Source organism: Microcebus murinus, chromosome 1 (assembly GCF_040939455.1).
Source record: "Microcebus murinus isolate Inina chromosome 1, M.murinus_Inina_mat1.0, whole genome shotgun sequence".
Classification (NCBI taxonomy): domain Eukaryota; kingdom Metazoa; phylum Chordata; class Mammalia; order Primates; family Cheirogaleidae; genus Microcebus; species Microcebus murinus.
The window spans coordinates 66,602,346-66,616,749 of NC_134104.1; the positions used below are offsets into that span (position 1 = coordinate 66,602,346).

The following is a 14,404-nucleotide window of genomic DNA, read 5'->3' on the forward strand; positions in this document are numbered from 1 at the left end:
TCAGAAAGGAACACACATCAATTGTACAGAGTCTTGGGCAAACACAAACTCTTTCGGTTTTAATCTTTACTTTCAACCCCAATCTCTTTCCTTTTCATTACAAAATTACTAAACAAACATGCACAGGAGAGGAAAACTGACATATGCAAACTACACACCTTGAATAGGCATCTCGACAGTCCCATCACCAACACCCGTGTGCAAGGCACAGACGCCAGGCAGAAAAGTCTCAGTAATCAGAACTACGCCATAAATGCATGATCTTTTTATTTCATATAAAAATGATCAACGTGAAAAAAGCCAGACTGCATGTTGGTTTTACACACTTGTCCCCTCCCCAGTGGCCTTCTTGTCTGGCCAGGCTGGAGGCCAGCCCTACCAGGAGGGAGAGGCAGCCCAGCATCTCAGCAGTTCGCTGACACAACGAGCGAGATGTGTGTGGTGGGGAAAGCGCCAATGTCCCTGTGCCTTTCCTGGGCTCGGAGGGGACACAGCCTAGCGTGGCTCCAGCCCAGCAGCCGGGTGGTGTGGCCGTACCTTGCCGTGCAGGCAACGGGCTCCCCGCCCAGCTCACGGAGTCCTCTCTGCGCTTGCCTATCCAGGGAGCTGCGACACGCCAGCAGCTGTTCAAGGCATTTCAGTCTGGCTTTTTCATCAGCTCCTCCTACCCCCAGGAGAAGGCGACATCAGTCCACCGTGCCATTGTAGGATTTGTTGAACTTGTTGAAGGTGAAATCCACAGTGTGCGTGGAGATGGGTTTTCTGTACAGAGGGTTTGAAGCCTACAGAACACAGGAGGGAAGAGAACGCGTAAGTTCACTCATTCAAGCCAGCAGACGCAGGCCCTAGACATGCAAGGTCAGCCCCCGCAACACTCCCCACCTGGGTCTGGGACAGGGCTCTGCACAGCCCACTCTGCACCAGGGCTGCACAATCTCACTGTCCAGAACTGGGCACAGCCATTTCAGGTGTTGATTCTTTGTTTTTAATGCCAAAGATGCTAGTGGGCCTTTATCGATAACATACAATTGAACTCAATCCTGCCTCTAGGCTTGAAGTCTCTTCTCCTTCCAATTCCCACTGGCTTACCATTTCGTAGCGGGCCCTGGATCGCTCACTCTGGAACTTTGCAAACTCTCTCCGGTCGTGGATGGTGACAAGCAGCTTCCAGATGGCCAGGAGCGCAATCCCAATGAGGACGATGCTGCCAACCACAGCCAGGAGGATGGTCATGGCATTGGGGGCGGTTCCACACTCTGGAGGGGACCAGGGGGCATGGTGAGCAAAGCCACCAGCATCACCGAGCCCCTCCCAGGTTAACGGTGAGCCTTTCCCCAAGCCTTCCCCTCTGCTCCCCTTAGATCCTCATGGTGCTTCTGGGAGACCTGGGGCGGGGCAGGAAGGTTCCCCCAGTGTACAGAAAGGGAGAGAGTCCCAGCTCACACAACAAGTTGGTGGCAAGGTCTAGATGAGAGGCCTGGTGCACGGCTGCATTTCCCCTACCGGGCAGAACCCACGTCCCCACCTGACCCAGTCCTAGCACGGGTGCTGGACCCTGGCTTGGCTTTCATGTAAATGCTTCCAGGAGCAGTTGGGCAGGCAGGAGGCAGCAAGAAGCCACTTCCACGAGGGTTGGGCTAGGGGCCAATATTTGTAAGCCTTTAGTGTGGAGTCCCTTGTAGCAAATGTGCTTATTTTCAAAGAACCGCAAAAGCGGCGCTTGGAAACAAAGCCTCATTCTCATAGGCAAGCATCCTGCTCTGGTACCACGCTTCCCGCCGCCTCTGGGCCAGGGCAGGCACATTATGTGGTTTGGCTCAATTTAGAAAAACAGTTTGCAATGCTGTGAATTGACGAGAGAAAATCTTTTTCTGCTCTACCCCTTCTGCCCCCACAAGAACGTAAGGGGCACTATTAGGAACCCAGTTACTCTAAGGCAAAGGCCACTGGTCCCTGGGCCCAAGGCAGAGGCAGAATGTTGGTGTTTGGACTGAAGCTTGGCCTCCTCAGTGGCCCGGGGAGCTGAGCGAGGCAGCAGGCAGGGATGTTTAACCCAGCGCTGCACCTGTCCTTGGAGTCCACACCGGGAAGCAGCAGCAGCAGCCAGGGCTGTGTGTGTACCCAGCTGCTCCCCGATTTGAGCGATGCCCCGTCCAGCCCTGGTGGTCCAGACGCCCTGGACCCCCCTGCAGATCACAGCAGCTCCTCGCCACCACCAGCCATGAAGGCAGGTGTGTTCTGTGGCTGCTTCCACTCCTGACTTCCGTGTCCTCTAAGATGAGACCCCGCCCAGGTCAGGGCCCTTTCCCCCTGTGACTCCTACTGCCCCAACCCCACTGCCCCCCGAGTTCTGCCTGACAATCGGTCCCCAGCTGCACAACCATCTTCCTTTTAAGCTCCAGGAGGGGGTAGCAGCGGCCTTAGGTCTGGATCTTCATAAGGGGATTGTATTTCTCCTCTCTTGGCATTTGGAAAGGACAGTGAGGAGAGAATGGGCGGTGCCCCTACAGCAGGGACGGGCGTCAGAAGTCATAACCTGAGGGCTGGGCCGTGAGGGCCTCACCCACCTGGCTCCCTGAGGACCGTCAGGTTGGACTTCCCGCTGGGGAGCTCCGTGTAGGTGAACATCATGACGCAGTCCTTGGCAGTCTTGTAGAAACAAAGCACGGCCTCCTGGTCATCTTTCACTGGAAGGAAACCAAGCAGGAACGTCGTGAGTGTCTCTGAGCAGCCCAGAGCCACTGATGGGGGGGCGGGAGTGCGGGAGGGGGCCGTGCCGTGCCAATGAGCTCCGGTCTCTTACACGCAGAACGCAGGCCCAGGGCTGAGCTGGGATTGCTCTGGGGACACGTGGGACACATTAAGGATCTTCAACCCTCTGGAGTGTCTGCTGGGGTGATGTGAAAGAAAAGCCCATAACGGTTAGGGTGGATGTGTGGATGGAGCCAGCTGTGGAAATTAAAGGCACAGAGGAAAGAAAGAGCCATCCTGACCCCTTCAAGGCGCGAGTGACAGTTCACATTCGGGGAACAGCCCGGGCCACGCAGGGTGAGAGCAAAGGCCCAGCGGCAGCGGCTCTTTCCTGGGACGTAGAATCAAAAGGAACCACAGGGTGATGAGGACATCTGGATAAGAGACTGGCCCCACAGCGGCGCCACACCCTGAAATGCCGTGAGTCAGCGCTGAGGTCAGGCCACCCCAGCCCACCTGACACCAGCTGGCTTCGCCCTCTGAATCCCGAAGCCCCATCCTCAATCCGGCCCAACTGCTCCTCGCCCCTGCCACCGGCACCTGGGGACAGGGTCACAGCCCCTGTCCAGGCCTTGTCTGCACTCCAAGGACGTGCCAGAGATGGTTACGAGATTTTAGAAGGGAAAGGACCCGGGGGAGTGCGAAGGAGTGAAGGATGAAGAGACAGGGGCAATGGCAAATGGGTCGAGGTCAACGTTACCATGTGACAGGCTTTTCAGCTCTTGCCTTTTAACCTTGTTGCTCAAAGGAGCTTTTTTAAATTTAATTTTTTTTTTTTGTTTAAAAGCCAATCAAATTTAGCAGTGGGGGGCCAAAGGAGCTTTAACCTGAGGGCAGATGAATCAGTGTGGTTACCAAACACGAAACCCAGGGCTTTTCGCTCAGCCCCTTAATCATAGGCCGGAGCTGTGTGTGTGTGTGAGAGTGTGTGTGAGAGTGTGTATGTGTGTGTGAGAGAGTGTGTGTACGTATGTGAGAGTGTGTGAGTGTGTGTGTGAGAGAGACAGAGAAAGCCCAGGGGAAGGAGTAGAAGGGTAAATGACAGCTTCTCTGACCATGTGTGCCCAGTTAGGAGCAACCAGCCCAGGTCCACAGGCAGAAGCTGCGGTCAGCAGCCCCTGACCAGCAAGACGGAAGCAGGGCAGGAAGACGGGTGTGTGGGGGGTGACAAGACCGAGGCCCACTCCCCACTGTCTTCCCAGGGGACAGACAACACCTGGCACACAGTAGGCACTGGGTGAACACGTGACTCAACCTCAGAGGCCATGATTCGGCCAAGAGGCTAGTCACAGCCAGGGAGGCAGGGACAAGGCGGGCTGCAGGGGAGGTGGCTGGGCCCAGGGCAGGCAGGCGGCGGGGCGGGGGCGTGCAGGGCCGGGGTGGGGGACAGGCAAGCCTGCCAGCGAGGGGAGCCTGAGAGGCAGCTGGCCTTTCAAAGTACATAGTCTTTTCCTCCACCATGTTAACCATTTTAAAGTGTGCAGTCAGTACTTTAGTGAACTCACAATGTGGTGTGACCATTCCCACTAATTCCAGAACATTTCTATCACCCCAAAAAGAAATCCATACATAAACTGGCAGTCAACCCCAAGTTCCCCCTCTCCCCTGGCCCCGGCCACCACTACTCTACTCCCCGTGTCCCTGGCTCTGCCTATTTTGGACATTTTATGTGACAGAATCATGTAACGTATGTTCTTTTCTGTCTGGCTGCTTTCACTCCGCACGTCTGCATGGCTCATCCACGTCCTAACTCATGTCAGGGCTTCACTCCTTTCCAGGCTCAGTCGTATTCCACATTATGGCTATACCACATCGTCTGTACCCTTCATCAGCAGATGGACACTTGGGTTGTTTCCGTTTCTCTCTATCATGAATAATGCTGCTCTGAACATCTGTGTGTAAGTTGCTGTGTGGACACGTGGACCCACTTCTCTCGGGCATATGGCCAGGACTGGAGCTGCTGGATCGTACGGTGATCCTACATTTGGCTTCATAGGGAACTGCCATGCTGTCTTCCAAAGCGTCTGCACCATTTTGGCAGTGGATGGGGTTCCAGCACTGTGTCCTCGTGGGGAGCCGGCAGCCATGCCAAGGAAGCCCGGGCTGTGCTTCCCGCTCAAGGCTAAACCCAGCCTCCTCCCCACGGAGGAGAAACTCTCCAGGCGGCTGCCAAGGTGCAAAGAGGGCGCTGCCCAGGGCTGCCCCGGCACACTCACCGATGGTGTCCACCCGGGTGATCACCTCGTCCTTGCACAGGTTTTGGCAGGTCTGGTTGTCAGCCTTCCCGGAGTGAAGCAGCAAGCACTCGACACAATCTCTTTGGGAAAAAAGAAATAAATGCGGCTGTCAGGTGTGTAGAACAGTCCTACACCTGTAACTGAGCTCCCACAGTGCAGGTCCCCTGAGGCTGTCACTTCTTCCTGCCTTCAGACATGTGGCCTCAGGGAATGTCCCTCTCTGCCCTTCCTGCTGTTGTTATGCAGGAAGCCCAGGGTTCTCGGAGGAGCACAGGTGAGCTTGGAGGCATGTCTGGTCTACCTGTCAAGCCCCAGACCTTTCAGATTCTGACACCAGGAGCCCAATCCATGTGCACCTGGCACATCCAATGCCTGGGTGAGGAGTCTGCGCCACACAGGAGATGCAAACCTGTACCCCTGGTGCCCGGAGGGGTCCTACCACCCCCGTGGCCAGTGCTTGATGCTCCCGCACTGCCAATTCCCAGGATCCCACCTTAGTCGTCACCCAGGACCAGGCTCTCATCCTCCTGCACATCAGACTCTCCAGGGGCCTCCCAGAGAAAGTACCAGTGCCTGGCCCACCCACACCTACAGAACCCCACCTCTGGAGCATTCTGATGCACAGCGAGGGCTAAGAAGCCCTGTCCTGGAGAACCTGGGCTCCAACACCCTCCCTCCCCCACCAAGCCCACCTGCTGGCTTCCCCAAGGCCCTGCTGCCCTCTTACCTGTCAGTGAGTCTACACCAGACTTTGGTACAGGCTACGGTGACGGCTCCCTCCCAGGGAACCTCCATTTTATAACGGACCTTCTCTAGAAAATGCACGAGGAGCCAGAGAGAGACGCTCTGAGGCCCTCTCCTCCCACCCAGGCCAACAGTGTAAAACAGATAGTGTGAACGTGCTTAATTACAATGCTCCATTAGATTCTTATTATCACACTTTAGAGAGTCAACACCCAGCTCTCCTCCATGTCCAATGTTAGGTGACTCCCGAGGGTGCAGGCTAAGGACTGTGGGGCTGACGTGGGAGGGCAGGCGGCCCCTGACCTCCTGGGGGACGAGGGCTGAGGGTACCTAGGGTGGTGAGAACTGGACTCCAGGGAGGGGCGGCTTGGGCAAAACTACCCAGCTGCCACGTAACCTCAGGGACTCTGTGTGGCAGTGGTGCTCGGTGGGCTACGGGGAGGGTGAGAGCCCGCAGGAGGGACCCCTCGGGAGACGGGGCTAGGGCTCCGGAGCCAGCTGTGCTGTGGGGGCCACTGCAGTGCTCGCAGAGCCTCAGCTATGTGGGTGCAGCTGCCCGAGGGCACCAAAGGGGCTGTGTGTCTGGGAGGCTCTGCAGCAAAATACAGAGGGATGTATAACCACACCCACTGCCTTTATCATCATCTGTTTTTTAATTCCTTAGGACTAGGAGGCCAGTTACTAAAACTTTTCCAGGGCAGAAAGTGTGAAGTGGAATATCAGAACTGGAAGGAGCTCAGAGATCACTTCATTCAGCCCCCTTATTTCCCAGAGGGGGAAACTGAGGCCCAAGAGAAGTCAATGGCAGAGTGAGGTCTGGCAGCCAGGCACCCCCCCTCCATTAACAAGCCCCTCCCCAAGTCCCTACACCACTTTCTGAACACTAAGAAGCAATGGGCAAGTGAGTAGCTCATAAAGGGAAAGTGGATAAGACTATCTTAAGGTTCTAGTATGCTTAAGAATTCACCTAACCCAGAATTGGCCACAAAATCCCACTCTCCTGGGACTGACTTGATGGGAACATTGCAGAGCTAGAAATAAATTGATAATGCTTACATTTCCCCTGAAGTCACAGCCCCAGAGGGCAGGCAACTGAGACTTGGCTGGGGGCCAGGAGGGGTGGCTCTGGCTCTGGTCGCTCATGCTGCCCAGCCTGCCCCCTGCCAGCCTCCTGGATTCACAAACACACACGGCAGAGAACACGGCTGCTGTCCGTGCCAGCGAGGACCCTATGTGCCCCACATCGGATGCTCTGCTGTTAAGCCATAGCTCCGGGCCACATCCAGGAAACATTCCCTAATTATCCATGTGGACACATCAGTCTAAATCGTAACACAGTATAGTCATGTACTAAAATAAGTCTGCCCTTTTTAAGTCTTTTAGAGACTTTGCACAGAGAGCCTGTTAATTGAAATCAGCTGGTGCTGAGTGTGAACTTACCCAAAGTGAAAGGTATATTTGGTTAGTTCTAGAAAGTGGAAATTGGCTGCCCTGAAACTCCAGGGGAAAAAGGACATAGGACATTCAAAACCTGGGGGCTCTCAGCAGAGCAGGAAGTAGGAAGAAACAGCCTGATGTAAGTCACTATCAAAAGGACTTTGTTTAAAGAAAAAAAAAAGTTTCAACTAGGCCGTGAAAGAGACAGAGAGTCAGTGTGGCCCAGAGACAAATAAGAAGGAATAGTGGTGCTCCCTTATGGCATCTCTTTGCCCTCCCTGCTCCTTTGGTATTGTGTAATGGACAACAAACTATTAAGTCTATGTCTTTTAGGAAATAAATGCTTTAAACATTTAAAGCAAGGGTTGTTTTCCCCTGGGCCCTTTAACTGACCTAAAGCCAATCCCACACTGCCCTGCTGCTCCATAGGAAGGGAAGAAGGAGGGCTTCATCGCATTTTATTGATTCCATGTGTGTTGTCCTGGCTTGGCCCCAACCCCCGACAGAACTTGTGTGCCCAGGGGCTGAGAGCACATGCTCAAAAGGTTCTGTGCTGGTAGGTGGGGGTGGGGCACCTCCCTCGGGCACAGAATGTAGACGGTGGCTGTGATTCCGTGCTCAGATGGCCATGGCTATCTGGGCTCCAGATCCGGGATGACAGCCTTCTTCCCGTGGCCGTTTCTATCTGGAGTTCTGCTGTTCCTCCTCCCTCAGCAGGTCTAAAGTGGGTCTGGTTTTCTTCTCCTGTACTCTCCCTCGACCCTTCCAATTAAACAAATTAAAACCTGGCCCTGTCTATCTTGTCTCTCCATCTGCGGCCAGCTTCCAATTACCTACGCCCGGGCTATTCGTGGCAAATGTCCAAGCAGGGGTTCTGCCACCCAGAACGTTTCTGAGCGCAGACTGACCAGCAGCCACTGCGGGACAGGGAGTGTGTGAGCTCATTTCATTATCAGCCTGGGCCAGACATTCCGAAGGGAAATCTGCCAACAGAAAGTCACACAGTTGTGCTCCTTAGCCAAAGAGAGACCATGTTTGCATTATTTGTTTCTGATCATCTGTGTCCCTGCTTCCCTCCCGCCTGGCTTCTTAGCATGAGGAATGATGACGCAGCTGTTTCTCCAGCAGATTGCAAGAGCAAATGTCACCCTTGCTTTCCAGGCGGGCTTCGGTCTGCAATTCTCTCTCATTTGCACTCTGGGGGAGTGTGAGGGGCCGAGCCGTGGGAGGTGGTCAGCACAGCTACGTGAGCCCAGGGCCGAGTCCCTGTGCCTGAGTCTAGACAATCTCTGCATTCAGCAGCCGTGCAGAACCAGCGCTCCATTATCTGTATAAATGGAGCAGAAAATTCAAAAGCCACTGCCGTTGTTTCTGGCATGCCTTATCTAGGTCGGGTGCCTTCCCATCCAACTTATCTTCTGATTATGTTTTGTTTAAAACAGCATTTCCCACATGGGTGTTCTGTGAGACGCTATTTGGGAGATGTCAATGGGAGAGATCAAATTCATTTGAAAAAGGATTCATGCCGTGTTCCCTTCGGAAAATACACAATAGTACACTAAAGGCTCTGAGAAGGTTCTATTTTGGAGCCAATGCCAGTTTAATTTCATTTAACTTTGTATTCCTGTAATTTCTAAACCTAAAGGATAGCGGTGTTGTTTTTGTGTTCTATTTTGTTTTTGTTGGTGTACAACAACCCCTTGGAACCCATGTTTCAAAGCTACCATTTTAGTTATGGTGAGTAAGAGTTCTGTTCCCCAGCGAGGCCAGGAGGGTGGAAGATTCGGGAGAGGGGGCGTGGAGGCTGGCCGGCTGGGAGACAGGCCGGGCCTGGGTGGGACACGTGGGCGGGGCTGCCAGCGGGCGTTACCTCTTGGTGCTGCAGGCGTCGGGGCAGGTGGGGCACTTCTCACACACCTCCCCGAAGGCCCCTGGCTCCGTGCACTGGCACTGCCCACAGACGCAGTGCCCGCGGTCGCTGCAGATCTGGCCATCCTTGGCTCGGCACGTGCTGATGTCTGTCGAGCAGTTACAGTTGTCCCCGATGTAACCTGCGTGGCACTTGCATTCCCCGCAGTGACACTCACCATGGCCTAAAAGGACACACATGGCACGTCAGGGCCTGCCTGCCTTTGCACAGGAACCACCCGCGCCGGCCACGCACTGGGCACTGGGGGCCAGCAGAGTGGGACACTGACTGTCCTCAGAGCCTGTCTGGAAAGACAGAGGGAAAGGACCTGGTGCTGGCATGGAGGGACGGGGGGACTCTGGCAACTGGTGTGGCCTGGCTGGGTCTCGGTTGGTGCTCCAAGTGCGTCTAGAACTTGGCCAAGTCATGCCACAGGGCAAGGACCCAGGAGAGCTTCCTCCTGCCTCAACTGTAGCAATAATGGCCCCACATGTGTTCACACACTAATGCCCAGAACCTGTGAACATTACCCGACGTGCCAAAAGAGACTTTTACAGACGAGATGAAGTTAAGGATTGTGAGATGGGCATTCTCCTGGGTTGTCAGGTGGGCCCTGGATGGAATCACACGGGTTCCTACGAGCAGGAGAGGGAGACCGACTGCAGAGGAAGAAGGCCACTGACAACAGAAGCAAGAGGCCCTGCGGCTGCTCTGAAGATGGAGGAAGAGGCCAAGAGCCCAGAATGCAAGGAACGGGGCTCTAGCGCTGGAAAAGGCAAGGAAACACTCCTCCCTAGGGCCTGGGAGGGATGGGGCCCTGCCGACGCCTTGACTTTAGCCCGTTGGAAAAGGTGTCAGGCCTCTGACCTCCAGAGCTGTGAGAGAGTAAATCTATGTGGCTTCAGGTCACTAAGTCTGTGGTCACTTGTTGCAGCCACAACGGAAAACTAACACATTTGTTCTCCCTCAGTTCTAGTGAGGTGCCGAATTCTTGCTCTGGCCTCGGGACCCACAGCCCAGAAAGGGCTGACTTAGGAGCGGATGTGAGAACACCCACGGAGCGGCAGTCACGCTCACTAGTGCCTTCCGCACGCGTGCCAGGCACTGCTTCAAGTGAATTCTTACAGCACCCCTAGGAGGTAGGTGTTGGCATCCTTGACTTACGAGTGACCCTGGTAGTTGGATCCCAGCACCTTCCCTGGGACCACCAATGAGCGTGACCCACAATATAGGTCAGGACCTAACTCCCAAGAGCCTCTTCACCTGCCACCTAACTTCCTGCCCCGGCTCTGTCTGCTCTCTAGTGCCTAGAACCTGCAGGCGGCAGGGAGACCATCTGGACAACCGAGCCTCCCAACCCTCCCAACCCTCCCGTGCCCAGACAGCCTCTCCAGCCTCTCTGCTCACTCGCAGCAAATGTCCTAGGAGAGTGCCTCCCTGTCACCGGCAGCCCTGAGACATATGGCAAGCCCTCCAGGAGAGGTGAGGAGAGCCAGCCCCAGGCGAGGATGAGGCTGTGGAATGCAGTCTGAACTGCTTAGAAGCCACAGGAGGGACAGCACCCCGTTTGAGGGGTCCTCAGTGGGGGCAGGGAACGGGCAGCCTGAGCTCACCCTGGGGAGGGAGAGGACCGGCCTGCCCTGCCCCCACCAGTCTGTGACCAGCACTGGCTTGGAGCCTTGGCAGCAGGAACCACCCACAGGACAGTCTTCACAACTGCAATGGATCCGATCCACATAACTCCCTCATTCTCTCGCCTTAGGGACCACACTGGTCAAGAGCCTGGTTTAAATTAAAATAGTTCACTGTTAGGGGGTAGTTTCCCCCACGCCCCAACATTTTATTAAGAAAATTTCCAAACCTGCAGCAAAGTGGAAAGAATTGTGCAGTGCATATCCTGGTAGCGACCACCCAGATTCCACCATTAGCTCGTCACATGTGGCTTTATAACATCCATCCGGCGATACATGTTTCTTAAAAATGCATTTCAAAGTGAGTTTCAGACATCAGTGCACTTCTAAGGTAGATTTTTAATATGGCTCTGGCATTCTCCGATGGCTTGTACATCACACCATCCCATAAAGCAAAAATACACGACGTAGAAAGTGCGCTGAGTGCTGTATTCACAAGCACCAAAGACGGCAGGCCAGGCCGGAGGGCTCGCTTTGTTTGAGATGGTGAATGTTGTTTTCTTTCCCACTCTAATTGTTGGCTTCAATATGAAATTATCCAAATATAATCTGATGCAATATTCCAAGTGCCATAGGCTTGGAGAGAAGGTGGTATCGTATTTTGTTGAAGAGTTTGGGTTGGGGTGAAATGTGTGCTGAGGGGAGACCTTGCTTCCTGTGCCATCTCCATGGGAACAGCACACAGGCAGAGGTACATGTTACCCTGTGTTTCCCACCATGACAGGTGGGTGGCGAGTAACCCCGGCTGCTAGGGTTCACGAAGAGAGGAGTTAGGAGCCAAGGGCAAGAGAGAGCGGGAGCTGGCGATTCACCAGAGACACAAGCCGCTCCTGAAAGTTTCCTACAACCCTCGAGCACAGCCAGGACATGACAAGGAAGCAGCCATGTGCAGAGGGCCGGGGGAGGGGACAGGGCTCCATCAGCCCAGGCCACATCGGTGTGGGGTGAGCAAGTGGGAGCAGCTGAGGGGCCGTGGGACAGCTGAAAACCCTCATCCATGTGGCCTTTTGGCCTCTGCTGTTTGATGACTCCAAAGCAAAGTCCTAGCAAACCAAACTAAGAAATTGCTGAAACCACCAGAAATTTTGTCGTTAGTGACTCTCATAACAACCCCAGTTTAGTTCATATCAGGTAGCTCACTGCCTTTCAGAGAGCTTACAGCAGCAGCAGCGCCGTGGCACATGCCACCACATCCCCCTCCCCCTCGAGGCAGACTCTGCAGTCTAACCCGGGGGCCCTCGGCCTCCGAAGCCTCGACACAGTCCTCCACGTGGCTTCCACCAAGTGGCGGGAGCTGGCGCACAGACACAGCCACTTGCAGTCTTGGTTTAAAGCTTCCAAGTCTCCTGTAGACAGTGTGACCCACACAGAATGTCAAAAACCACACAGGTCTGGTCACACTTTACCCTGATCCAAACGTCTCCGCTCCTGCAGTCGGGCCTCAGCCTGCCTTTCCCTCGGCCTGCGTGCTCGGAGGCTTCCCACATCCTCTCGGCAGCCCTGGCCTCTCCTAGTGCCCTAGCAGGAGCGCATGTCATTAAAATGGCCAGGGTCATTCGGCCGCGTCCCAAGGATCAATAACCCATCAATCACTAGTCACGGGGAACGGGAATGCCGTCCGAGCTGACACTACGCAGAGGACCTAAGTGAGGACTCAACAGCAAAGCTAATTTATAATGCTGGCCTGGAAAAGTGAGTCGAATTTAATGATGGCTGTTTAATAATGTGCAGGCATAAAAATATTTTCATTACACATAGGCAGGGATGTGGAAGGCATGTGAAAGCACCACGCAAGCTGTGAACTGCTACACGTGCAAGTTATTATTAGGACCTTTGTTACAGTGATTGATAGCTAAATGGACAGGAAGTTGTAAATGTGCCTATTTATGCAGAATCCCAGCTCTACAGAATTCAGCAGCTTTCCATCAGCAGAACAGCGCTGTGTGGGCTGTGGGCCAGGACGTGGCCCCTTGCTGCCTCTTATAAAATCGCACGCAGGCCACTCAGAGGGCGGCCGGCTGGGAAGGAGCTGCGGGGAGGGGAGGGGAACCCGTGGCCTGGAAGCCAAAGTAGCCAGTGAGAGGGTGGCCCAGTATCAAGGCTCTGCAGAGGCCAAGGACAGCAGATCCCACAGCGGCTACTAGTTTGGCCACAGACTGGGGAGGACGGAATCCAGCATGCAGGGGGCTGAGGAAGTGGTGAGGGCAGCGTAGGCAACTCCACGCGTTACCTGGTGGTGCAGGGACGGGAGATGACGCAGGGGAGGGGGGTTTGTGGATGGGATACAGCTGAGTATTCTCCTGACAAAAAAGGAATTGGGAGGAAGTTTTGGGGAGAAATGGAGGGGTCAGGGGAATGGCCAGCCCTGAAGTGCTCACAGCAGAGATATTGTGGGGACGAGCGGAGGGTGACGTGTGGCAGAGGCAGAGGATGAAGTTCAAAGTTCCAACAGCAGAGGAGTTCAGGTAGCAGGCGATGAGGGAAACGATGAGGGGGGTGGGCTGGGGCTCAGTTGGAATCCTCCCCCCATCATCCCCTGTGCCACCATGGGCAGGTCCTTAAACCTCTCTGATGACCCATTTCTTCTTCTGTCAATGAGGCTAATGCCTCCCTTGCAGGACCGTTGTCAGAAATGCCAGCACTGTTGCAAGCAAAGCCCCCATGCCATCTCTGGCACAGGGCACCCAGGACACAGGAGCCGGAACTGCTGCGAATGCCACTGGAGCTGGGTACTCAAGGACCCGGAGACCAACGAGTCGGACAGCTCAGCCACAGGGAAAGGCAGGGCACCGGGACAGCAGGACTCGGGGCAGAGGGCGGGAGTGTGAGGCAGGCACAGACGTCTTTGGGGAGTGTGGGGGTGACAGGACAAGTTGAGGGATGGCACAGCCTCACGTGAGGGCAGGGGTCCGGGGGTGGAAGGCAAAAGGCTGAAGGCATCGCCGAGGAGCTGCCCTCCAGCCTCCCCTACCCGCTCTCAGGGCTGCCAGCTGCAGGGGAGGGTGGGGACTTCTGCACAGGGCTGAGGATGAAGAGGAGCCCGTCCGCCACGGCACATGGGTGGAGAGCAGCGCTGGGACACAAGGAACCATTTGGAAAACAGGGTGTCGAGTACAGTGGTTGACATGTGGGCTCTGGGTCGGCCTCCTACATCTACTTACCAGTAGTAACTTAACCCCTTTGTAGTGCTTAACCCCTTTGCATCCTGGTTGCCCTGTTTTTAAATGGGGGTGGTGGTGTGAGTTAAGTCACTTAACCTGTAGAAAGCACTTAGAACAGTTTGGCATATAGTAAGTGCTCAGTAAATGCTAGCTCTCTTCATCATCATTGTTGATATCACAGTGGGGGACAGAGGGGGAGAGAAGGTTGAAGCAGATCTTTTTGGAAGATGGGTGAGCTCTTCTTGTCAGCTTGGATCAAAGCCTGCCAGAGCCGAAAGCTCCCACACGGTGATCTAATCCACACCCAGCCTGAAGTGAGGACACCCAGGACTAAGGACCCATGGCCGCCTGCAGAACACCCCGGGCCTGACGGAGCTGCCTGCCCAGCCCCAGAGCCTTGGCGGGCAGCCGACACCACATAGGCCCTGCCAGGCCCCACTGGGGGGCCCCTGCGCTGTGCCGGAGGACAGCAGG

At 55.0% G+C, this 14,404-nt stretch overlaps 1 protein-coding gene across 1 annotated transcript in view; it reads right to left on the bottom strand.

The window, feature by feature from the left end:
* Positions 1-250: 250 nt before the first annotated feature.
* The window catches only part of ITGB5 (integrin subunit beta 5), a 113,874-nt gene continuing 99,720 nt past the window's right edge, over positions 251-14,404 (bottom strand). The window contains exons 11-15 of the mRNA XM_012780437.3: positions 9,040-9,262; positions 4,968-5,068; positions 2,568-2,687; positions 1,090-1,256; positions 251-782 (exon numbers count right to left, since the gene is read on the bottom strand). Coding sequence (XP_012635891.2) covers positions 687-782; positions 1,090-1,256; positions 2,568-2,687; positions 4,968-5,068; positions 9,040-9,262 — 707 coding nt within the window. The 3' untranslated portion in view covers positions 251-686. The remainder of the gene's footprint in view (positions 783-1,089; positions 1,257-2,567; positions 2,688-4,967; positions 5,069-9,039; positions 9,263-14,404) is intronic.